This window comes from Emydura macquarii, unplaced genomic scaffold (assembly GCF_026122565.2).
Source record: "Emydura macquarii macquarii isolate MOO-44397 ecotype Brisbane River unplaced genomic scaffold, CSIRO-AGI_Emac_v2 contig_2369, whole genome shotgun sequence".
Classification (NCBI taxonomy): Eukaryota; Metazoa; Chordata; order Testudines; family Chelidae; genus Emydura; species Emydura macquarii.
The window spans coordinates 1,964,259-1,989,226 of record NW_027132506.1 but is presented as its reverse complement, the minus strand read 5'-3'; the positions used below and the strand labels follow the sequence as shown (position 1 = coordinate 1,989,226).

Here is a 24,968-nt window from a genome sequence, read left to right as displayed (position 1 = left end):
TACGGGGCTGTTGTGCAAGCGATCCGTGAAAGGTTGTGAGACGCTCAGTGGCTGTGATCGCCGTGGGAGGGGTCAGACAGGCACACTCACACACTGCCCTAGGACTGAAATATTTCAGAATCATCTGTTGTCCCGACTTTGCCCGTAAAATGGATTATTCATGTTTCCCCGAAACACACACCTTCGACATGTGCTGCTAATCGCACCGCAGATTGTTCAGAGCCAGCGGGACGAGGCTGCTCTCCCGCAGGGCGCGGGCCGAGGTCGGAAGGTGTTATGAGATCCAGACAGGCCGCTTTTCTGCTGGAGGACGCTGGGGGGCATTGTATGTGAGCGGGGCATTTTGCTAGAGGCGGGGAGGAAACCGCAGGCTAGTGTTTCCAAACAGAAGACTTTGTTCAACATAAGCACGGCCAGACTGGGTCAGACCAATGGTCCATCTAGCCCAGCATCCTGTCGTCCAACACTGGCCAGTGCCACTCAACTCAGGAAAGAGTTAAGGCTGGAAGTGTGTTTTAGGGGAGCCTGGTGGACACCGCCCCCCATCCCAGAGCAACATTACTCAGAATTTGACACCTTTATGCTAGAGACGCTGGAAATGAACAGCTAAGCCAGTGCCTGGCTTGCCTGATCCCCCTCACCGCAAAGGTAGAAATAAGCAGTTCCTGGAAGACTAGAGAATCCCATGCCCAATTCAAGGGATCTGCTCCCAGTTGGCTGCGGTCCTCACCCTGCAGACAATCCTCATAAGTTCGCTTACCCGGGCAAGGCCTGTAACATTACCCACTCGCAAAGAAGCAACGTGCAAGAGTCGCTTTGCAACGCAGTTCAAAACACAGACTTGCACGGTCAGCGTGCACGAACGTAAAACCCACAAGGCCGTCTAATCAACACACTTGGTAACAGCGAACAGCTCATTCATAATATTCTTCTCCCCCCACACGGTAGCCTGCAAGCAACGTGCATCGTGCGTTTCCAGACAGGAACATCTGAGGGCTTTTGCAGGGGTAGGATTTTGGCAGAGGAAGTGCAAAGCGGTTTCCGGAGAGCATCGCGGCCCTGGCCTCCGCTAAAACAAACGCGCTCGGGTTCTATGGAGGGTTTTGTTGAGGCATTTCTCATGGTTTTTCTGGGTAGCGTGAACCAAAGATTCAAATCAAGTGGTCCTCCAACGTCTGCAGGAAGGCTCTGTCCTGGCATTTCTGGGTTTGATGCCAGGCAGAGGGGGGAGACTGTTTACTGGCCTTTTGTGCCCCCCCTCCTCCCCCCGAGAGGACAGACGCTATCGCTGCAGTCACAGGCAGTGTGGGCCGGTGGATAAAGTACCAGGCTGGGGCTCAGGAGATGTCCTATTCCCAGGTCTGGCATTGATCTGCTGGATGACCTTAGTCAGGTCACGTCCCCACTCCGTGCCTCAGTTTCCCTTCCTGTCCTTTGTCTTGTCCCTTTTGGTTGTCTACTCTTTCTCTGCACGGTGCCCGGATGCTCCAGGCTGCCGTATCACTGAGATGCTCGGTTGATCGCTGCTTATCAGGAGAGGCTGCCCGTGGTCGGACGGAGAGGAGCGGATTCCCTCATTTGCTTTATGGCCTCGCGTCACGTTGAGCTTAGAGCGGCTTTAGTGGGAGTCTGGGGAACGCCGGCACGTTCCCGGCTGCACAGTTTGGTCTGGCCACGGCGCCACTGCAGTCACGTAGCAGAGCACCCTCAAACCCTCCTCTTCTGACCCCCGAGCCGCCCGCTGCAGTGGGGCTGCTGGAGGGCAATGGGGGGAGGGGCAGATTTAATCCACACTGAAAACTTGAGGGGTTTAAAGTTTTCTTTCTAGAAGATTGTAAACCCTGAAAGCCAGGAGCAGTGGGGCCAGGATTTCACCCTGGGAGTCTTTAATGTGGGTCATGTTCTCTCCCTTCCCCGTCACCTCTGTGCCCCCCAGAAATGTCCCACCTGCTCCCCTGCCCCCCCCCACACCCCGCCAGTCTTCTGCTGCCCTAACCCCCACCAGACCCTGGCCTCTTAACCTCTGCCACCACTCCATGACCCCCACTTAACATCCACAACCAGACGTCTGCCCCTCTGGATTTGTCCCTTAGCCTCTTATCGTCCCCCGTCCCCCCACTCAGGAGGGCTCCCCCATGTGGCAGGAGCAGCAACAGCTCAGGTTATAATTTTAAGCCCTGCTCTGACCCTTCCCCCGCCCCCCCACCTCCTGGTGGAATTCTCCTTGGGGGCTGAGGGAGGGATTTCAAGGGGGTTACTTTGTGGGGCAGGTTTGCAAATCAGAGCTGTGCTAGCTTTACCCTGAATGATGCCGCAGCTCCATAATGCAGTAACGAAGAGGCTAATGCATATATGCGCCTCTGCCTTCTGCTGGAGGACATCAGAACTGCACCCCCGTGTGTCATAAGCCCTAGATTGTGGGCCTTCAGTGGCGATTCTTCTTTAGCTCTGGGGGTAAGCGCTGAGTGCAAAGTATGGGGGTTCTTTCTGCTCCGATTCACTCCTTCCTTCCAGTCCATCTACAGATGTTGTATTTCCCTTGGGAAATAGTACAGTTTCATCATCCCCTTTGATTTTGCGTGGCAGTTTTCTGCTCTCCTTTGCGCGTAGCCACTTCTGCAGTGCAGCTTTCTGTTCCCCGCTCAGCCTTTGTCTCTCGGCTACGTGGAATGCAAAGGCTTTTTGTTGGCTGGTTTGCACTCGGTCCTCACGGGGAGCAGCGCTGGCCAATTATATGCCACTGGGAACCAGCAGGGGGCACATAATGACACATGGTTGTCCTCATGGGCCCAGTGTTAAAGGGGGCAGCTGAGAAGTGGCTGACATTAAATTAAGTAAATAAATAAAAATAAACTGAGCCCAAGTCGGAGTTCAGGCATTGGCGTTCTTAGTGCTAATACCTCAATACCCAGTTGCAGTTTGGCCCTGTTGTGTTAGGTGACGCACAAAAGGGCCAACCAAGCGCTCACAGCTGGGGTGAGAATCCAGGTATCCTGACCCCTTGTCTACTGCTCTAACCATTGGGATGCACTGCCTCACCAATTACTCTGTCGCAACTGAGCTGATCTTTGGGAGGGGGGTTCAGGGCAACTCGTCAGGAAATGGTTTCCTCAACCTGCAAACATTTTTGAGAGTTTGAATCTTTTTCCCCCTTGAGTCAGGAGGAAAAGTGGAAATCTCTGAAATATTTGCAAATGGGAAAACTGATTTTTATTTTTATTTTTATTTTTTTTCATTTTGGGTCAATCGAAATGTTTCCTTTAGCAAACTTCAGACTGTTACCTTGTCCCGCTCTGCTCAGCGCTGGGGAGGCTTTGGCTGGAACTGGGCCCCACACTTTCAGTAGACGTGGACAAATTGGAAAGCCCACAGGAGAGCAACAAAAATGATCAATGGTTTAGAAAAACTGACCTGTGGGGAAAGGTTAAAAAAACTGGGCATGTTTAGTCTTGAGAAAAGAGGACAGAGGGGGAACCTGATAACAGTCTTCACATACGTTAAGGCTGTTAGAAAGACGACGGGGATTCGGGGATCAAATGTTCTCCCTGTCCGCTGAAGGTAAGACAACAAGGAGTGGGCTGAATCTGCAGCAAGGGAGATGTAGGTTAGATATTAGGAAAACTGCCAGACTCTCAGGTCTGGAATAGCTTCCCAGAGAGGTTGTGGGATTCCCCTCACTGGAGGTTTTTAAGAACCGGTTGGACAAACCCCTGTCAGGGCTGGTCTAGGTTTACTTGGTCCTGCCTGAGCAAAGGGGGCTGGTTTTCCAACTATTATTTCAACCTTTTTTTCATCCTTGTTTCTGGTCTAGTTGGCTTAAACTTTAGAACCGGAAAGTGGCTTCAAACTGGCATTTTTCGTTTCAAAACTGTCGGAACAAGTTTGCAACTTTTTGAGGAACTGGGCGTCGCTGAACTCGGCCCTGCTTCCACTTTCAATGACTCGACCTTTTCTGACAAAACCCTGTCCCAAAAATCCCCGGCCAGCCCTAGTACTGGGCCCTGATGGCTCTGCGTGAGCCTGGCTCGGCTGGGCTCCAGATGTTCCAAATCCGGGAGGTGACACCCGGCCCAGATGTGGCAATTCTCAGCAGGCCAGATGCAGATCCTGCCAGTCCACGTGGGCCTGCCCCTGTGCCAGATCTGACTCACCTGCTGTTTACCAGCCAGTGCGCCCAGTTAAGAAGGGCAGAGCCCTGGTGGAAACAGCTGTGCAGGGTGAGCGAGAATCTCTGTCTCGGCCCCTCATCCAGCACAGAGACCCCTCCAGTGGCTGGCTTCAGTGGCTTCCTCCCACTGCAAAGATTGGAAGAAGCTGCCCCCCTCCGTCCCCCGTGCCTCTCCTAGCCACCTGCCTCACTCTAGGGAGAGCAGGAGGAATGTGTCTTTCCAAGGGTCATTCTTCCCTCCTCCCCCGAGGCGGACTCTGAAATCCCCTCCGCCCCACGCCTTGGGGAGGGGGCTGTAATCGGAGCTGACTGTCTCCCTCCCTCCTCTGCCTTTCCAGCTGTCTGAAGCTCAGAGTCCAGCGCGCCGAGGAGCCGGAAAAGCGATCATGAGCCCGGCGCTGCTGTTCCTGTGGCTCCTGGGGGCCAGCGGCCAGGGCAGGATGGCCGGTCCCAGCCCCAGGCTCAAGCTGTCCTTCCACGGTAAGCGCAGCGCAGCTCGGTGTGGGGGGTCCCGCCGCGGCGTGGGGATCCGCAGGATTTCAGTCCTGCCGCCGGGCAGCCGGGGGTGCGAACCGCAGGGTGGGATCCACAGGTGTCTCCGGCAGCCTTCGGCGCCCCGTGAGACGGGCAGCGTGCGGAGCCTGCGGCGCGGCCCGGCCCTTCCCCGGCCCGTCTCCGGAGACGCGCGCCCGAGTGAAAGGTGCCGGAGGTGGTGGCGAATGACGGATCTCTACGGGGCGGTGTCTGCCCTCGGCCGCGGCTGGCATCCATCCGGCCCGGGGGGGAGAAGGGGTGGCCTTGCCACGGGCTCCGCTCCTTTGGGCGGTGGACAGCCAGCACTTGGAGGGGCGAATCCCCGGGGTCCCGTGTCCAGACTGGCGTCCACGGCGGACGCGGGTACCCGTGGCTCTGGGGCACCCCGCGCTCGGTGCGGGATCTAGGGGGCTTTGGGCTGGGCCATGTCTGGCGCCGGGGGGGGGGGTTCTCTGGGGTTCCGGCTGGGATCAGGGGCAGCGTACCCAGGAATGAGCTGGGCGAATGCTCCGGCCGACCCCGGCGGGTGCGATCACCCCCGGCCCGCACCGGGCACCGCCAGGGCGGTTCCACACCCGGGCCGGGGGCACCGAGATGCCGCCTGCCCCTCGGTCGCCGCGCAGCAGGGAGGTCGGTTCCGCCTCCCCCGGCCCCGACAAACGAACACCGGCGGCTGGCCCGGGACCGCTCTCTGCCCGGCCCGGGACCGCTCTCTGCCCGGCCCGGGTTAACCCCGCCAGCGCCGCGCACGACTGCAGCCTGGCCGAGACGCCCGGGCAGGGCTGGCCCGCCCCATTCAGCCGGGCTGGGATCCAGTCCTCCCACTGCCCGGCCCGCAGCTCAGGGTGGGTTTTTCCAAGCCAGAGGGAGGAGGGGTGCCCCGGCCTGGCCCAGGGGCTAACGACCGACCCTGGGACAGGGGTTTGGGGCTGGGCGATGGCTCAGCCCAGATCCTCATGGGCAGGTGCCCCCCACCCAGCCCCGACCCCTCCCTGGCTGGACGCCTCAGACCCAAGGCGCAACTGGGGGGGGGGGCGCTGAGAGGCCTTGCCCGGCGCTCATTGCAGGCCCCCTAGGGCGAGCCGGGGCGGGGGCTGCTCTGGTTCCCCCCTCCGACACTGGGGGCTGCCTGCAGCACGAGACCTCCCCCCCCCCCCAGCCGGCCGGCGGGCAGACCTGCCAGGTTCTTGCCCTTTGCACTAACTCCTCCATCAGCCAGAAACTCATTAGCGAGGTATGTGGGGGGGGGAGGGGGGCAGTTCCCAGTATAGTTGCTAGGCAGCAGCGTGGGGTTGCCGGGTTACCGCACGTGGTGCCAGTCCTTGAATGCTCCCCCCCACACCCTCCTCCCCGCCAGCCCTCGAGCAGCCGGGGCAGGGGCCGGGAGGGGCGGGGGGGCTCGCTGCACTGTGGGGGGCGGCAGGCCAGGCAGGGCTGTGTTTCAGCCGCGTGTCGCTGACATGCCCCCCCCCCCCCGATCGCCACCCCCCCGGCCCGCTGATCCCGCTTTAGAAGCGGGGGCAGCAATGCCCGGCCCCCCCGGCTGGTCAGGGGCCGAGCCGCTCTACACGTGGCGCTGGGGCCGGGGGTGACCCCCCCCCCCCACACACACACACACTGAGCCTCTCCCCTCCTTAGGCCGGCTCCATGGTCCAGGCGCGGGGTTGGCAGGCAGGGTCCAGCGGGGAGGGGTCAGACCGCAGGGAGGGATGCGCTGGCGCTTGTGGGTGGCCGGAAGGGGTGGCCTGGCACAGTGGGGGAGGGGGTAAATGGGGCGTTGGCACAGTGGAGGGGGCAGGGAGCAGTGGGGGAGGACCAGGTGAGCTGGCACAGCGGGGGAGGGGGTAGAGAGAGGGTGGGCTGGTGCAGCGGGGGAGGGTAGAGAGAGGGGGTGGGCTGGTGCAGTGAGGGAAGGGGTAGAGAGGGGGTGGGCTGGCACAGTGGAGGGGGCTGGGAGAAGCGGGGGAGGGGGCAGAAGGGGTGGGCTGGTGCAGCGGGGGAGGGGTAGAGAGGGGATGGGCGGGTGCAGCGGGGGAGGGATATAAAGGGGGTGGGCTGGTGCAGTGGGGGAGGGGACAGAGAGGGGGTGGGCTGGCGCAGGGGGCAGGGAGCAGAGACCTGGATGGGCTATATGGTCCCTGCGGGCACCGGCCCAGCCAGTGGCTCTGGTGCAGGCCTCCTGTCCCCTGCGAGGTTTCCCCTCCCCCTCCCACAATGGCCCATTTGTTCCCGCTGCGGTGAGCAGACCAGGCGCCGTGGGGCAGAGAAAGGGCCTCTTCTCTGGGGAGCTGTCTATTGTGCTGTGGTGGCCACTGACCTGGTAACATTGGTGTGGGGAGCAGGCACCAGGATGGAGGGTCCAGGGATGCAAAGGGAAGCAGCAGCCCCTGGGTCCCCCCTTCGCACCCATTCACCTTCTGCCCGTCTCCTGCATTGCTCCAGCCAGGGCAGGCTGAACGGGGCTATGGGGTGCCAGCTGCCCCTGCCCATCTTCTGGGATCAAGGCGCTCAGATGACTGGCACCCCAGGGTACCCAGTACAGAGTCAGTGGTGCCCATTCCTGCTCAGTGCCTCAGTTTCCCCTCCCCCATCTCTTTAGATTGTAAGCGCCAGGGACGCTCTCACTCTGTATCTGGCACACTGGGGCCTAGATGCAACCCCCACGGCAAAGTGCCCAGGTGCCTGCCGCTGGGCAAGAGAGCCCTGTCACCAGTGCCATGGGGAATCCAGATGCCAGGCACTGGCCAGCGCAGGGCATGGGTCCAGGCCTCTGCCTTCCCTGGCATCCAGCCCTCTCTAGCCCAGGGCTCCAGCCTCTGTGTGAACCTCTGCCTGCATGGGCGAAGCCCAGCTCTGGGGCTGTGGACTGACGGGCACTGAGCCGCGCACGGCCTACGGTGCGGTGTGAGTTCCCCAGAGAACAAGGGGGTTAAATGGGGGACATTAACCCTCTGGGTGCCGCTGACATGAGTGTTGTTGGGTCTTCCCGCTGGCAAGGGGAGCAGGGCCTAGTGGTTAGAGAAGAGGGCACTGGGAGGACTCCTGGCTTCTATCCCTGGCGTTGGGAGGGGAGTGGGTCTGGTGGGTTAGAGCAGCCAGGCTGAGAGTCAGGACTCCTGAGTTCTCTCCTCAGCTCCATGCGGGGAGTAGGATCATCTTCCTAGTGGATGAGAAATTAGTGATGCAGAGCCTGGGTGTTTATCCACATGCATGCCCCCGTCCTTGAACAGAAATGGTCACCCAGCATGCAGGGCGGTCCCTTCTCCCAGCGATCTCAGCCCAAGGGCAACACTTGGTTCCCGCGGAGTGACTCAGCCTCGAGAACTGACTCCAGTCAGAGCCCAAGGCAGAACAGATCCTCTTCCTGCTCACCTGCTCCTTCTCCGATCAAGCTGCTGCTGCGCAGAACCCTATCTTGCCACAATGCAGTATGTCTTCCCAAGACTGAAAACTTGCTCGCACATGGCGAGAAAGCAGTCCGAAGCCTTGACACTGCCACCTGCTGATGCCTGACACAGTGCTGTGACCATATCACCCTCTGGCAGTGCATGTAGGGCTGGCGAGTGGGCCCAGTGGGTTAATACTCATTCCCAGGGAGCGATGCCCCCCATGTTCTTTGCCAGTCACAAGGTGCTGTCTGTTGGCATCCACCCACCTGCTCTGGCCCCATAGGCAGCATGGTGCTCGTTCAACGAAGGTCCTGCAAGGCTCCCAGAGGGCTGGACTGGCTCCCCTCCGATTGTCAGAGTCGGAAAAGCACCAGAAATTTGTGGTTAGAGCAGGGGACTGGGAATCAGGACCCCTGGGTTCTTTTCCCTCCTGTGATGGCATCTCCTTTAGTACACCTAGATCGGCTGGCGGGGCGAAATGTAGCAGTGTAGACATTCTCCACCCCAGGCTCTGAGACCCACCCCCTCGTGGGGTCCGGGCCCCTCTGCCCCGGGCCAGGCTATGGGTGTAGATGTACCCTTGGGACCCAGCTCTCAGAGGAGAAATGTGACCCCGATCGCTCTCTGAAGCTGACCCCGGGGGCAGAGGGGCCAGCGTGTGCTTCTGATCACACGGTCACCAAGGCCTGGATGCACAGAGGTGTTTCGGTGCCTAACTCCCATAGGAGGGTGGGAGCCTAAATACCTTTGAGGACCTAGGCCCCGGGTCTGTGCATCCCATTCCCTGGGCCTTTGATCTCCAAGGGAAATCGGTGCTGCCCCACGCTGGGGTCTGACCTGAGCCCCACCTGTCTCCCGGCAGAGTTAAAAGCTCGCCACGGCTTACGCGCCTACGAGTCGGAGCGCTCCTGCTGTTACGATGCGCTGCTGCTGGACGAGGAGCGGGGCCGGCTCTTTGTGGGCGGCAAGAACCTCCTGGCCTCCTTGAGCCTGGACAACATCAGCAAGCAGGACAAGAAGGTGATGGGGCTCCCAAGGGGGGTCCGAGCATTCGCTGGAGGGGGAAAGGGGCGGGCAGAGGCACCCGCTGGGGAGGAGACATTGCCAGCATTCCAGCCTCCTGCTCCCCCGTGAAATCGCCTGTAAGGAGTGAATGCCTTGGGGCATGGGGGGGAGACCCTGCGTTCCCACCGCAGCTGCCAAAGGAGCCCCTGCATTGCACGTCACGAGCGTGCTGGCGCTCAGCTGGGCGTGCACGGCCCAGCCTGGAGAGGCGGTGGCAGCTGTTTTGCTTTCCAGCGGGGGCGTCTGGGCTCGGCTGAGGATTGGTACGCCCGAGCTGTGTCCCCGGGACACTCTGGCTGCTGCTGCCCCAGGGCCCGGGACGGAGAGGGGGAATCAGGAGCCTGCCTGCGTGGGGCTCAGTGGGGCATGCTGTCGAGGCAGGGGCCTTGCTCCACCTCCAGGTGTGTTGCGCCTCTGTTCCTGGGGCGAGCTGACTTGGGAGGGTCTCAGCTTCACACACCGCCGGCCGACCTCGGGATCCCAAATCCAGCAGGGCAGACTCTTCTCGGGAGGAACTCGGGCTGGGCTGGCAGGGGGCTGGTGGCCAGGGAGGGGGGTGCCTAAAGCTCCCCAAAATGGCCCCCATGTCAGCCAAAGCCTCCCGTGCAGGGAGAGGGAGCCGCCTGTCCCTGACCTGTCCCGCTCTCTTCCCACAGATCTACTGGCCGGCGCCCGTGGAGTGGAGAGAGGAGTGCAACTGGGCCGGCAAAGACATCAACGTGAGTGCCCGGGCCAGGCTGGGCTGGGCTGGGCTGGGGAGATCTCGTTCGTGTGGAGATGGGGTTCCCTGTTCGTGCGTCCCCTGTTCCGGGGCTGGGCAGAGCCCAGATCTCCCGGCCACCGGTCGCCTGGGATCCCGCGGACAGGCCAGGGCACAACTACGTCTGACTCGCAGGGGGCTGGCTCTGGGGCACAGGGACAGCATGGGGGGGGAGGCTGGGTCCCCCCTGTTCTGCCAGTCCTGGCAGCGGCGGGCCCCAAGAACTGGGCGACGCCAAGGGACCCAAAGTGGCTCAGCCAATGTGCTTTTGGGGAGGGGCCCCTGCTGGGGGTGGGGGTACACGGGGCCCCACAGAGGGGGATCTTGATCCTCACCGGCCTCCCTGACGTTGGGCAGGGGTGAGCCCTTGGTGAGCGAAAGGGACCTTTCCCGGCTCCCTCACCCATGGCACCGGGAGGGCCAAGCCAGAGGCTTCCCACCAGCATCTCTGCTCCCTGTGGGCAGTGCCAGCCGGGCCAGCCGGAGACCGTGCCCCGCACTGACCAGGCGCTGGCCCCCAGGAGATAAACAAGGCCTGGGTGCCAGGACCTGCGCCTGGCTCGGGGTGGTGGGTTCCCAGAGCCTCTAGCGCCAGCAGAGGGGCTTGCGGGGGCCACAGGGAGGGCACAGCACCAGCAAGAGCCCAGGTCTCTCTTCAGTGAGCCCCCCAGGCTGGAGGGGAGGAGCTGCTGAGATCCGGGGGCTGGGATGCCAGAAGTAGTCCCGGCCGAGGGGGGGGTGGGGATCGGTTCCGTGATCCAGGGGCAGCAGTGAGCAGGCTGCAGGACACGTAGCGGATACCAAGTCCCCCAGAGCTGAGGCTGGGTCGATTGCTGCGGGGCTGGCCCCAGGCTGGATCGGGGCCAGGGAAGCCTTTGGCTGGGGGCTGATCCAGGCAGCTGGGAAGACGCTGGGTGAACTCCCAGGAGTTGGGGGCCGAGCTCTTGTGGGACAAGGGGTGGGGGCTGAGAAACTGGTCCCTGAGCGTTTAACCCCTTCCCCGTCCCCGTGTGGTGCCACGCCGGCCTCCCTGTGCCCCCTGCAGAGCTCACGGCCAGACGCCCGCCTGCCACTTCCCAGCCCGACCTTTGCCCTTCAGACCCTTGGCCGTGCCGGGGGGTGGGTTGGGGGGTTCCCGGGACCAGCCCCGAGACCCCTGTACCAGCTACTGACGGCTGCTGCACCCCCCGCCCCCTTTCATCAATCAAGTGGCTGGGTGACAAGGGCCGATTGTTTGCCGGGCCAGGGTGAAGGCGGGGCTGTCTGCCGGGGGGGGGGCGGCTAAGAGCAGATGTGCTGAGCTGAGGGTCCTGTGTCTGGAGGAGGGGTTGTGGGTCCCAGCCTGCCTGTGTTTCCCTGTCCCAGTGCACGCTGGGAGGCCTGGCCGTGTTCTGCCAGCGGGATTGGGGGGGAGCCCTGGCCGGATGATGGGGGAGACTGTCGCTGTGCTGAGCTGGGGGGTGATGGGGGGCGAGCAGCTCAGGCAGGGTGGGCTTGGGCTAGTCGCTGCCTTGCTCTGGGCCTCGGTTTCCCCACTGTGAAATGGGGGGGCAATAGCTCCCTGCAGGGGGAGCCCATCGAAGGGGGCGGGGAGAACAGGAATGCAGCTGCTGCACTTGTGTCCTGGGGATCAGCAGGAGCCGGTGGAGCTGTGATTGCCGGTGACTGTACCACCTTCCCAGGCGAGATCGGGGCCCCCATGGGCCGGGCTCTGCTCAGGCAGGACAAGAGCCAGACCCTGCCCCACAGAGCTCCCAGGCTGACTAGATAAGGCCGACAAAGCAAGGATTAGCCCCATTTTGCCGATGGGGAAACTGAGGCATAGGCGGACAGTGACTTGCCCAAGGTCAGCGGGGCGGATCAGTGGTGGAGTCAGGACTTGAACCCAGGCCACCCTCCTGTCCCGTGACCACCAACCCGTCCTACCAAAGGGCGCCTCCAACTCAGCCCCAGCCCCAAAGGATTGTAGGCAGCAAGGTCTCCTGGGCCGGGCAGGGGGGTCCAGGCATTCGCTGGCGGGGCAGAGGCCTGTTTATTTTTCTGGAGGCACTGACAGGCCCCCGCTCGCCCTGGCCCCACTGTTTACCCAGCCGCTGGCCCACGGGGAGCCGCTGGGCCAGAGAAGGAATCTTGCAAGCACTCCCATGCCCAGACGGCTGTGCCATCCCCCCAGGATCCCTGCGGGGCCTGAAGCCCCTGGCGTTCTGTGTCCCTCTGTCCCTCGCAGCCCCCTGTGACCCCAGTCCTGGCCTCTCCCACCCCTAGCTCTGCCGGTGCCCCTCACTCCCGACCCGCAGCCCCTGCGTTCCCAGCCCCACCCTTCCTCGCCCAGTGGGGGCCTGTAATGGTGACTGTCGCTGGGTTTACGGGCCCCTGGGATCCTGCCAGCGCCAGGGCGTCTGGGCACTACTGAGCCGCTGGGCTGGGGCGGTGCCAGCTGTGGGGTGCAGGGGGGGTTCATGCCCCCTGTCAGGCCCCACTCCGCTCAGCCCCAGCCCATCCCCCCTTGTCTTTCAGGCCGAGTGTATGAACTTCGTCAAGATCCTCCACCTGTACAACCGCACCCACCTGTACGCCTGCGGCACGGGCGCCTTCCACCCGGCCTGCGCCTACGTGGAGGTTGGCCAGCGCATGGAGGTAGGCGGCGGCTGCAGGGCGAAGGGGAGACCCCCCCCACCCCCGACACCCAGGGCGTCCCCTGCCCGGCACCACCAGGGCCCTGTCCAGGGCAGATGGGCCGGTCCCGTTAGCCGCCCGACGCCCTCCTCGCCAGTCGCTGACGCAATTCGTTCCCTTTCCAGGAGCCCGTCTTTAAGCTGGACCCTGCAGCTGCAGAAGACGGCAAAGGAAAGAGTCCGTACGACCCGCGGCACGCGGCTGCCTCGGTGCTCGTGGGTAAGAGCCACGGCCCTGAGCCGGCGCCGGGGGGTGCGGGGAGGGCCGGGCAGCCCAGATTTAACTCGCCCCTCTGCTCCCTGCCCCAGGGGAGGAACTGTACTCCGGGGTGGCCACTGACCTGATGGGCCGCGACTTCACCATCTTCCGCAGCCTGGGGCCGCGCCCGTCCATCCGCACCGAGCAGCACGACTCCCGCTGGCTCAATGGTCAGTGCCAGGGGCCAGGGGCAGGGCTGGGTCAGCGGGGGACATCCGAGGGGGGCCAAGCATCGGGGGTCCCAATGCTGCCACGGGGCCGATCCCTCCGCTCGAGGGCGCTGGGCTGGGGGGAGGCTGTGTCCTGAGTGTGATGGGTAGGGCAGCCTCAGCTGAGCCCCTAGTGAATTTCACTCCCTGTCCCAGAAGCAGTGCAACATTCGGGGCCAGCTCCGGCCCACCCCTCCCGTCCAGCCCCCAGATCTGTGTGCATCAGCCCCTGGGCGCGGGTGGGAACAGCGACGGAAGGGGCTGGCAGGGCCGGGCCCTGAGTGTCTGTCTCTGGAGGGAGATTTCAGAACTCGGGGGCCATTTCCCAAAGGCTATGGGGCACTGGCAGCGCTGTGGGGGGAGCGCAGGGCTGGGCTAGCAGGGGGCAGCGGGTCAGGGGTGAGGAGCACCAGCAGGGCTGGCGGAGAAGCTTGTCGGTTTCCAGCCCTAATCCCGTGGGCACCCGTGCTCGGCTCATCCCCTTCGGCATTTCTCTGAGCCGCCCGCTGCAGTCCCGCCAGCCCCAGCGTTAGGCTGGAGATAATGACCCCCCTTCGGCCCTGGGAGGCCGGGGGTCCCCGTGGGCCCTGCCCACACTCGGCCGTGGTCTGCCCAGAAGGTGCCATCGCCTGGAAATGGGCAGCACCAAAGAACGGCAGGGATCACCCTGGGACGGTGCAGTGACCCGGCCCGCCCAGGCTCTGCCTCCCTCCCAGAGCACCAGTGAAGTGAGCTGGGCTCAGAAATCACTGGGAAGAGCTGTGAGGAAGGGGAGCCCAAGGCTGGGCTAGCTGGGGGCTGCGGGTCGGGACTGAGGAGCACCCGTCTGCCCCAGACCGCGGCTCTCAGGGCTGGGCCTCTCTCACTGTGGGAGCCTGGTGGATCGAGGCTGCCCCCTAGTGGCCTGTGTCTGCAGGGCCCCATTGAGTGGGGACAGTCGTGGGGTGATGGCGCTGTGGGAGAGGTTGGGCTGCGTGGGCCGGGGCAGGTCCCCGAGGGAGCACAGGCGAAGGTGGCCCTGTGGCAGAGCGAGGCTGCCCGTGGTAGGGCAGGTGCCAGAGGGCAGCGGGCGGGCACACTCCCCCAGCCCCTCCCCGAGACAGGCAGGGAAGCCCCCATCTCCACCCCCGGCCCCAGCCGCGGGTCATCCCTGACAGACGGGGGAAGGGCCCAGCTCATCCCCACGTGCACTGCAGAGCCCACGTGGCCCTGGCCTGGGCAGCTGGGACCGTCCAATTCTGGATAAAATAGCTGGGGGCTAGAGAAACAGGTGGCAGGACTCCTGGGTCCCTTTCCCTGCTCTGGGAGGGGGCTGTGTGGGATGGTTAGAGCAGTGGGGCCAGGGAGTCAGCATTCCTGGGTCCTATTCTCCGACTTGCCACTGCCCAACTGTGGAACGGCCCCTGCCGGTGCCTCGGTTTCCCCATGTGTCAGGCGGGGGCAGGGCATTGCCCCGCGTGGGCTGGCAGGCGGATCGGGTAGCACGGTGCTGGCCGACCCATCCGGAGAGAGGGCTGCAAACGGGCCGAGTGCGGCCGTCATCTGCTCTGCTCCCATGTGGGGCGGCAGGGGTGCCCGGTGCTGCCCCGAGCCTCCCCCGCCTGACCCTTCTCTCCCCCACCCCCGGTTCTGTCTGGCCCAGAGCCCAGCTTCGTGGACGTGTTCTGGATCCCTGAGAGCGAGAACCCAGATGACGACAAGATCTACTTTTTCTTCCGCGAGACGGCGGTGGAGGGGCAGCCGGGGCTGGGCAAAGTCAGCTTTGCCCGCATCGGCCAGATCTGCAGGGTGAGAGCTCCCAGTCCGGCCCGGCTGGGACAATGGGGCCGGGTCCTCTGACGGAGTCCTGGGGGTCCGGGGGCGACCCCCATCTGGGCTCCCCATGGCTGGCGGTGACCCTGCGTGGGCAGTGGCTGGGACTGGCTCTCCTGTGCCCCAGCCGTCCTGCCCAGCTTCCCCTGATGCTTCTGGGCCCCAGCTGGCGGCGCCGGCACCGTGGGGGGTGGAGGGGCCTCCGGGGCTGAGCTGGTTGCTCCCCGCACAGCCCCCGCTCAGCCTGTCTCCCTCCCACACAGAACGACCTGGGCGGCCAGCGAAGCCTGGTGAACAAGTGGACGACCTTCCTGAAGGCCCGGCTGGTGTGCTCGGTGCCGGGCAGCGACGGGGCCGCCACCTACTTCGACCAGCTCCGTGAGCAGGGGGCGTCCACCCTGGCCTGGGGACCGGGGGGGGGGGCTACCTGCTGGGGGGGAGGGGTATAGCTGGGCGCCCTGCTGGGCGGCCGGAGGGGGGCGGGGGGCGCTGCGTGTCCGGGAGGGTGGCCCGGCCAGGGGGGAGCCGATCCCTGACATGTCCCCCCACGCCACTCACAGGCGACGTCTTCCTGCTGCAGACGAAAGACACACGCAACCCCCTGCTCTACGCCGTCTTCTCCACCTCCAGGTACGGATGGGCCTTGCCCCCCCCCCCCAGGTCACCCAGCCCCCCTCCAGCAGCTCCACACTGGCCCCCCAGGTCACCCAGTCCCCCCAGCCAGCTCCACGCTGGCCCCCCAGGTCACCCAGTCCCCCCAGCCAGCTCCACACTGGCCCTCCAGCTCCCCCGGGCCCCCCCAGACAGCTCCACGCTGGCCCCCCAGGTCATCCAGCCCCCCCCTAGACAGCTCCACATTGTCCCCCCAGCTCCCCCAGCCCGCCCAGCCAGCTCCACGCTGGCCCCCCAGCTCCCCAGGCCCCCCCAGCCAGCTCCACGCTGGCCCCCCAGCTCCCACGGCCCCCCCACTCGCCCAGCCCCCCCCCCCCCATGCTCCACGCTGCCCCCCCATGGACCCCTGCGTCGGGAAGCCCACCAGCTCTGCAGCCGGGCCTGGGGCAGGGACCTCCTAGCCCCTCCCCTCCTGCCCCATGCCCACTCTGCCTCCTCCCCGTGCCCGCTCACGCCTGCCCTGCTCTGTCCCGCAGCTCGGTGTTCCGGGGCTCGGCCGTCTGCCTCTACACCATGCACGACATCCGCCGCGCCTTCCTGGGGCCCTTTGCGCACAAGGAGGGGCCCAACTACCAGTGGGTGTCGTACCAGGGCCGCGTGCCCTACCCGCGCCCGGGCATGGTAGGTGCCACGGGCCCCAGCCGGCCGGGAGCAATGTGGGGTGGGGGGCTGACCCTGCAGCCGGTTGGGTCCGGGGGTCCCCCGTTGTCTCCCCGCAGCGGCTGCCCGTGGTGCCACGGCACAGATTGGGGCCCTCGAAACCCGGCACCTGCCCTCCCACCCCCTCCAGCCCCACTTACATCCCCATCGTGGCCCCCTCCCGAGCCCCCTCCCTGCCCAGACATGGGGCCTCAGCGCCCACATGCAGCTCTGCCAACCCCGTCCTGCCCCCGCCCAGAGGCCTACAGGCCCTGAAGGTGCGGGGCCTGGGGGTGCGGGAGCAGAGGCTCGGCCTGGGTCCCCAGGGGGTGGCACCTGGCTCTGGCAGCCCGGGGGGGCGGGGGGCAGGCTGTGAGAGGGGGCCCTGCCCAGCTGTTGCCGGTGCCCTGCAGGGAGCGCGGCGAGGGCCACAAAGCCAGGGCTGGATCCCAGCTCTCAGCGCCGGTCTGGGAGGGCAGGATGGGTGCTGGATGCCCCGCCGGGAAATGCCTGAGCTGGGTCTGGCCCAGCGGCCCGGGAAGGGGCTGTGGGTCGGGCGCGAGGGGCAGCGGCGAACGTAGCAGGGTCCCTGAGGGGCTGTTTTCCTGCCTGACCTTGCCCCCTTCCGCCCCTCGCAGTGCCCCAGCAAAACCTTTGGCACGTTCAGCTCCACCAAGGATTTCCCCGACGACGTGATCCAGTTTGCCCGCAACCACCCGCTCATGGCCAGCGCCGTGCTGCCCCACGGCCAGCGGCCCGTCTTCCTGCAGACTGGCGGGGAGCACACCTTCACCCGCATTGCCGTGGACCGGGTGACGGCCGCCGATGGGCACTACGACGTCCTATTCATTGGCACAGGTGCGCCTGCCGGCCCCGGATTTCCCAGGGGTCCCTTGGGGGCTGAGTCTGGGACCTCGGGCGTTCTGCCCGCGCCGCATGTGCCCGGGGGGCGTCTGCCGTTGTGCCAGGGGGCGGCCAGGTTCCCGGGCGGCCCCTTGCAGCACAGGGAGCTGGCACCCCTCCGGTGCCGGCAGCGAAGTGCAGCTACAAAGGGGCAACGGTGACTCGGTGATTAGGGTATGCCCCCTGCTCTGTGCCTCAGTTTCCCCTCTGTAAAACGGGGCTAATAATACAGGCTCGAGGCAATTCTGAGCAGTGACAGTGGCCCGTTGGTCTCCCTGGAGCTACCTTTGCCCATCAGGCTCCTCTTCTCTCGGTGCCCACGTACAGATCTGGGAGGCGGTGGGGGTGCTTGGCCTGTGTCTCCTCCCGACCTGGCGTGAGCGTGCGGGAGCTGCCCGGGGCCTGCTCTCCCGGACTGGGGTGGGGTGTCCCGGTTGGGGGTGGCGCTGTGCCCTCTCACCCCTCCCCGCCCTCCCCGGCAGACGTTGGCACGGTGCTGAAGGTGGTCTCGGTGCCCAAGGAGAGCTGGCAGAACATGGAGGAGCTGCTGCTGGAGGAGCTGCAGGTGTTTAAGGTAGGACAGCGAGGTGCTGGGGGCCTGAGCCCCCCGTGTCCCCTTCGGCATCAGCTGGCCAAGTCATGCCCCCTCCCCTTCCTCCCAGGCACCACCCCTCCCTCCCCATGCTTGGGTGCGGGCGAAGACCAGCCTGAGCTGTGGGCTAGAACTGCTTTGCTGCCGCGCTGAGTGTAGCCCTACTTCCTTTCGGTGCCGCGTGCTAACGAGCCGGTGGCCTTGTCCCCGGTGGAGCAGTGGCCACGTGGCCACCAGCCCCTCCCCCAAGGCCTATGACTGGGTGCCCAGCCCACTCTGCCCACATAAGGCAGCAGCTGTGGGTCAGGAGGTGGGGGGGCGGTGCCATGGGCAGGTAGCCGTGCTCTGCCCTGTCTGTCTCCCACTTTAACCCAGCGTGGCCAGGCTGCCCAGCTGCTGGAGCCAGGGCTCCTGGGTTCTGTCCCCGGTCTCGCCCCTTCGCGACCCCGGGCACGTCAATGGACCTCGTGCTGCCTCGCCCATGGAGCTATGCCCCCCAGGAGAAATGTAGTGAGATCCCCCCGGGAATGGCCTCGACAGACGGGCAAAGCGCCAAGCACCTGGCTGTGCCAGGAGCCTGGCACCTACCCGGGCTCCCCCTTGACGTGCCGTGTGCTGCTGTTTTTTCTCACCAGGATTCGTCCCCTGTCACCAGCATGCAGATCTCGTCCAAGCGGGTGAGCAGACCAGCTGTTCGGCGGGCGCAGGCGGCATTGGAGAGGGTCACATGGGAAGGGACCAGAGTGGAGGGCAGGGAAAGAGCTGTGGGATGTGCCAGCTGTGGCACTGTGCCAGTGTGCCAGCCGTAGATGACACTGTGCCGGCTGTGCCGGGCTGTGCCGGGGTACCAGCCGTAGGCGACACTGTGCCACTAAGCCGGGGTGCCGGCCCTGGGCAATACTGTGCCAGTTGTGCCAGCTGTGCTGGCCGTGGTGCTGTGCCAGCTGTAATGGGGATCCAGGGCAGACATCGTACTCCTCTTCTGTGGCTGCCATTGTCATAACAAGGGTAGCGCTGGCTGGGGATTAGCTCCCGGTCCTGGCACAGCGGTGCCCTTCCGCCCCCGGAGACCGAGGAAATGTAGTCCCTGGGTACCAGGGCTGGAGGAGGTGTAGAGATCCCGACCCACGTGTCAGCCCATTACTTAGCCAGCTCAGGACGCCATGTCTGACCCCTGAACCCGGGACAGCCAGCACAGGTGGGCTCAGGGCAGGGCAGACGTTTGCCACTCCACCCGGCCAGCTTGCCATGCTGGAGCCCTCGCTGCGGGACCCGCGGCACGCGTGGAAAACTCTGGCTGTCCCTGGCCCCCATCCCCTGCAGGAGAGCCAGGGTGGCTTGACCCACCATGACCCTGATGCCCCCCAGATGCCCTGACGTGGGTGCCCTCCCCCATCCAGGGGTCAGCAAGGATGGGTGCTGTGGCCGCCCTGTCCCAGGGGAAGATTCTCCCCTCCTATCCCATGCTGGGCACTTCCTGAGATGGTAACCACCACCATCCCCCAGCCGCATGGGCCCCTTCCCGGGGATCCGGTGCTGTGGTCGGGGAATGCTGGGTCAGCCCCTGACTCCCCGGCCCTGCCTCTCCAACAGCAACAGCTCTACGTGGGCTCCCGGACCTCCCTGTCCCAGCTGCCCTTGCACCGCTGTGGGATCTACGGCAAAGGCTGTGCCGAGTGCTGCCTGGCCAGAGACCCCTACTGTGCCTGGAACGGCACCAGCTGCACCCGCTACATGCCCAACACAAAGAGGTACAGCCCCTCCGCTCCAGCCGCAACAGCGGCCCGGCGCTTCCTCGCTCAGATCCCGCCTCGGCAGGCCTGGGGCTGAGAGGACCGCGCCAGGCCGTCTGCCACTGGTCCCCGGGGGGGCAATCGCTTATTCGCTGCTGCTGCTGCCCAGGGAGCGCTCAGCTCTGGGGGGGGCGGTCCCAGGGGAGCACAGGCCCTTGTAGCAGAGTGGCCAGGGGCCGACTGCATCAGAGCCCCCCTCCCATGCCCCGCACTGCAGGCCATGGGAGGACTGGGGTCGGGGCGATCTTGTACCAGCTTCATCCCAGGCCTAGTTGAAGTGGGTAAGATCCAGCCCAGGGAAGCATGGCCCAGTGGTTAGGGCCCTCTTCGGGCACTCAGGAGGCTTCAGTTCAGTGCCACAGGCTCCCTGGGAGACTTTGGCCTCAGTTTCCCCACCTGTGCAATGGGGATAAGAGCCTGTCTCCGCCGACCGGGGGAGTGTGAGGGGAACAGCACTAAAGAGGGTGCGTGGCCCAGGGTGCTCCCGTGTGTGCTGAGGGCCAAGGGAAAGGCTGACTGTCTGTCCGTCCCCGCTGCGCCCCCTCCCTGACCCCTCTCCTCACTCCCCCCTGCAGGCGCTTTCGGAGACAGGACGTCCGGAACGGGGACCCCAACACGCTGTGTTCTGGAGGTCAGTGTGCCCGCTTATCGCCCCCGGGGCACCAGCTCGGCCCTTAGCCCCCCCTCTGCGCACCCATCCTCCCCGATAGAGGAGTGTTCCCCCGCGGCCGTGCCCCTCCCTGCTCAGCATGGGTGCTGGCGCCTGCCCTGCCGCTCCCCACCTGGCCCAGCCCCCTGGGTGCGCCTGCTCATGCCCGCCCTGGCCCACGTGGTCCCAAGGCCCCCGCATGTTTGCCCGTGCCGGCCATGTGGCCCAGCTGTCCCGCCGTGTGTCCCACGCTCACGCCCCCTGTGACCTGCTCCCCGGCAGATCCCCAGCGGAGCAGCGTGCCGGAGAAGAAGCTCTACGGCGTGGAGGGCAGCAGCACCTTCCTGGAGTGTGTGCCCAAGTCCCTGCAGGCTCGCGTGCTGTGGACCTACCAGAAAACCAGCGACTCCCCGAAGAAGGAGGTACAGGACCCCCCAGCCCTCAGGAACCGGGCTGCTCAGCCTGACGCGCTGAGCAGCCGTGTTGATACGGGGGCGCCAGGCCAGCCGTGCCCAGGCTGGTCAGAGCCGAGAGATGCAGGCTGGCACCTGTCACACCCCGGGCTCCTGGATCCCCGCGCCCGGACGTCCCCTCGCGCTGTTCCTTCCCTCCCCACTTGCTGCGGGGTGTGGCCCCCCCCCCCCCCCCCCCCCCCCGCCAGCCAGACCCCTCTGGCCCCTCCACCTCGCTCTCCTCTCTGGATCTCTCCCTGGCACGAGGACACCAGCCTCAGCCTGCTCTCCTCCTGGTCCCTCGTCCCAGCCCCACCCGGCCGCGCTAGTGGGGCCTGTTGGCAGCGAGCGCTGCCCCCCTACGCTCCCCGGCCCGGGCTGGGAGTCCAGGGTGGCATGCTGAGGCTATGCCCTTCGGGACCCTGGCCCCCCTCGCCCCAGCTGTGCCGTGTGTCCCTGCGTCTGCAGGTGCCTCTGGACGAGCGGGTGCTGCAGACGGAGCGGGGCATCCTCCTCCGCAGTGTGGTGCGCCGGGACGCCGGGCTCTACCTCTGCCAGGCCACGGAGCACGGCTTCACCCAGGACCTGCTGCGCCTCTCGCTGGAGGTGATCGGCGCCCGGCAGGAGACGCTCACTGCGCCAGCCAGCCGCAAGCTGTGGTACCAGGACTTCCTGCAGCTTGTGGACCACCCCGACCTCGGGACCGCCGACCGGGTCTGCCAGCGGCTGTGGGGCCTCAACCTGCCCCCTCCGCGGAGCTCCCAGGCCAAGCCCCACAAGTGGAAGCACCTGGAGGAGACGCGGCGCGCCCGCAAGCGGCGCACCCACGAGCTGCCCCGCGCCGAGAGGGGACCCCGCAGCGCTGCCACCTGGTGATCCGCCGGACTCCTGCTAGGAGGGCTGGGGGGAGGGCGGGGAGGGGAGGGGAGAGGCCGGCAAGCTGAGCCGGCTGTGGGTCCCCCGGCGCGGAGGAGACAGCTTCCACGCAGGCACCACTAACGGCTCCGGCTTACGGGCCCCGCACGTAGCTAGGCGGGTGAGCGGGGGCAGCTGTGCCCTGGATCTGCCCCTCTGCCCCCCCGGGTGCACGGTCTGCAGCCGTAGCCCGCTGGGCCTGCCCCACAACCAAAGCAGGGTGGCACAGGCCTCAGACCAAAGGGCCGGAGAGGAGCAGGGGCTGGGGGCCATCCAGACAGCAGACAGACCTCCTGGATCGTCCCCCGCGGATCTCTTCTCACGGACAGCAGCGTTGGATTGGCCCTTGGCCCCCCAACTTCCTTTAACCTAGCTCTCTCCGGAGTCGGGGACCTCCCAGAGACAGCTCCCCACGCGCCTCTGCTCGGCGTGCGCTGGCGGGGCAGGGAGACCGGGGACACGACCACTGATGTATTTATTAACGGACTGTTAACTGATGAATGTAAACCGGCCGCGGGCTGGGCCCCAGCCCTGGCGGACAGGGGGCTGCTCCTGTCCCAGGAACGTGGGCGCATTCCTGGCTGGCGTCTTGTGGGCCACAAGAAGCACACCCTGGGGCTGGGATGGCGCCAGCTGCCTGTGCGGTGTGGGGAAGGAGGAGAACGTGGCGGGGATGCTGGGTGACCTGAAATGCCCCAAGTCCAATCACAAGCCCAGGAGAAGTGATCCAGGACCCCCCCGGGCCTGTGGGGCGCTACACATTTGAAGCACAGCCAGGGCGTGGGAGGAGACAGGAGTATGGCTCAGACCTGACCCCGGCCCGGCGGGGTTGTATTCAATTCACATGATAAAAGCCGCCGTCTCAAACCTGGCCCCGGTGGGTAAGAACCAGAGAGAGGAATGATCGCAGGCCTGGTGAAAGTGGGCTCTGGGTCCAGATCAAGGGGTTTCAGCCCAGCTCTGGAGGGGCCGGGCAGCCATCGCCGTCCGCCAGGCTGGCACTCGCTGGCCCCCTTGCTGGGCATCGCCGCAGAAGATGGAGAGCGGTTCTCGCCGGAGGGGGGGGGCCGGGTGGCTGGAGACAGCTTTCCTGGCCACTCCGGGCTAGGGACAAGCAGCATTTCAGCTCCAGGCTGTGTCCAGCTGTGTGGCCCAGTGGGTAGTGCCCTGGCATCAGGAGACCTGGGTTCTGCCACTGCCCTGCTGGGGTTCCTTCGCCTCTGTGCCTGCCCCGGCCTCAGTGACCAGCGACCGGCTAGCCCAGCTGGTGAAATGCTCCAGGTACGAGCTCAACGTTGCCACGGTCCCTCTAAAATTTTCAGCAGGAGGCCCCAGAGCTGGCTGGCCCTGCCCGTGCTGCAGCACGTGGCTCGGTGGACACAGCGGGAGGTCATCCAAACGGGGCCTCTGCCCAGAGGACAAGATTTCCGCCCGATCTACAGAGGCTCCCAACTCCTATTGCAGTCAATGGGAGTTAGGCTCGTAAAGCCATTTGAGGATCTGGCCCCTGCTGTTCTCCCGCTACCTATGTAGGATTCTCCCCATCCCTGAGTCCTTCGTCTTTCCCATCCAGCCAGCATGGGGATTTCACTCATGTCGTGTCTTCCAAGCCTTCCGGCCGGGATCTCCCAGCTCCCCTTTCCCTTGCGGAGGGACGCCGTGGAACCCCACTTGGAGACACGGGTGGGCAGGGAGGAGAGCGCCGCTTAGGCCTTCAGGAATCAGGGATGGCCATTCAATCTCCGCTGCGTGTGGCCGCTCCGAGAGGCAGCGGGACGGGAGAATAGGGGGCGGAAAAAGAGGGAAGGACGCGGTCGCAGGCGGGACGTGCTAGGAGCTCAGCCCCCAGGGTGTGGAGGGTGCGGGACAGAACTGGAGATGGCCCAGCAGGGTTGTATTAAATTAACACAGTAAAAGCAGTTGATTAATCTTTGTGCTCCTGGATTTGTGAAATCAGCTGCGGCCTCCCTGCGCCCAGCTCAGTGTCGCCAACCAGAGCCAGACACAGGCCATGGGCATGACTGGGAACCCTGGGGTGCCTGCTGGGTGCCATCCCCAGCTAGAGGGGACATTTCAGCACATGAAACCAACGCCGTGCAGGGCTCTGCTGCACGCCAGAGCCAGGCTGATTAAGCCTCGGGTGCCCAGCTGTCCCAATTTTACAGGGATTGTCCTGATATTCAGGACATTTTTATATAGGTGCCTGTTACACCCCTCCCAATTTTTCACACTGGCTATCTGCTCACCCTAATGAAGCTGTGGTCACCAGAGCAGTAGTCAGCGGGGATTGAACTAGGGTCCTAAAGAAGCAGGTGCCTCTGGTGAAAACACCAGCACTGGAGCAGGCTCAGGCCCCACTCCTGGGACCCCTGGTGGGAGGGGGGGCGGTGTTCTTCAGGCCGGGTGCAAAGTAGAGACTGTGCAGCAGGGGGCGCCCTCGTGTTGTGCAGAAGTGGCTTTCACAGCATAGCTGGCCGTGGGCCCTGGGGGGCAGGGAGTGAAAGGGCCCCCCAGGAGTGATGACTGGCTGGATCCTGTAGCCTGGTCACTGCCCAGGTTAGGGGGCGGGAGCGTGGTGCCCACACATGGCTGGTCCCGGTGGCTCTGTGCAGCCAGGGGCATGCCCTGCTCCTGCCACCAGCACCGCCTGTGCCGAGGTGCGTGGGTTCCCGGGGCTCCTCCCCAGCCGTCTCCCCGCAGAAGGACAGAGCTCTGTGGCAGGACAGGTCCCTCTCCAGGCAGCGGGAAAGAAGGGGGTTGCCCAGCTCCTCTCTCTTGCTGTGCCCCTACAGCCTCATCTTCCCCCCAGCCCATTGGCCCCTCACCCTGGCCTTTGCTGCCTGGCCCAGGCGGGGCAGCCGTGCACTGGCCGTGGGGCAGGTGGCGGTGCCACCCAGTGACAGATCGGGTGACTCACGGGTCAGGGCGAAGCCCCATCACAGCAGCACAACCCAGCCCTGCTCAGCTCCCCTTTCACCCAGCCGGGTCTGGGCGGCTGCCCAACGTCAGCAGGACGTGGCCAGGATGGCCTTGAGTGCTCTCGAAACTCACCCCCCGCCCCGCCCAGCTGTGAGACGTGACAATGCCAAGGGCACCGGTTCCCCGGCCGGATGGAGCCGTGTTGCAGCCTGCGGCCCGCGCTGGCCGGTGCTGAGATCTGGGGCTGTGGCTGGGAGGCAGCCCGGCTCCCTGCCCTTCCCTGCTGCCAGTGGGGTGGGGATGGGGGGGTCTTTGCCCCAGAGTGCAGGCAGAGCTGTCACATGCACAAGAGAGAACGGGGGGAGGGGAGAGGGGCAGGAGCCACAAGTGTTGACTCTCCTTTTATGCCCCTCTGGCAGGAATGGGGGGGTTATTGCCCCCCCGGGGGGGGGGGGGGCTGCCAGCACCTCCGAGCCCACGGCTCTAACTGGCAGCAGGGATGGGTCTCCCAAGCGCACCAGAATGGAGGACGGTGCAATGGTGGCATGAACCCATGTCCCTTC

General features: G+C 65.0%; 1 protein-coding gene across 2 annotated transcripts in view; it reads left to right on the top strand.

Annotated features, from left to right (window-relative positions):
• Positions 1-24,061, top strand: part of SEMA3B (semaphorin 3B) — a 29,180-nt gene extending 5,119 nt beyond the window's left edge. Inside the window, exons 2-18 of one of the 2 annotated variants that reach the window (XM_067561211.1) lie at positions 4,507-4,648; positions 8,954-9,111; positions 9,813-9,875; positions 12,434-12,553; positions 12,718-12,811; positions 12,901-13,020; positions 14,702-14,847; positions 15,135-15,249; positions 15,432-15,501; positions 16,020-16,164; positions 16,821-17,040; positions 17,568-17,659; positions 18,313-18,354; positions 19,277-19,428; positions 20,046-20,101; positions 20,402-20,541; positions 21,040-24,061. In XM_067561211.1, the coding sequence (XP_067417312.1) occupies positions 4,555-4,648; positions 8,954-9,111; positions 9,813-9,875; positions 12,434-12,553; positions 12,718-12,811; positions 12,901-13,020; positions 14,702-14,847; positions 15,135-15,249; positions 15,432-15,501; positions 16,020-16,164; positions 16,821-17,040; positions 17,568-17,659; positions 18,313-18,354; positions 19,277-19,428; positions 20,046-20,101; positions 20,402-20,541; positions 21,040-21,447 (2,235 nt within the window). In that variant the 5' untranslated portion in view covers positions 4,507-4,554 and the 3' untranslated portion in view covers positions 21,448-24,061. Of the gene's footprint in view, positions 1-4,506; positions 4,649-8,953; positions 9,112-9,812; positions 9,876-12,433; positions 12,554-12,717; positions 12,812-12,900; positions 13,021-14,701; positions 14,848-15,134; positions 15,250-15,431; positions 15,502-16,019; positions 16,165-16,820; positions 17,041-17,567; positions 17,660-18,312; positions 18,355-19,270; positions 19,429-20,045; positions 20,102-20,401; positions 20,542-21,039 lie in introns of both variants that reach the window. The other variant, XM_067561210.1, reaches the window with a different exon arrangement.
• The last annotated feature ends 907 nt before the right edge of the window (positions 24,062-24,968 follow it).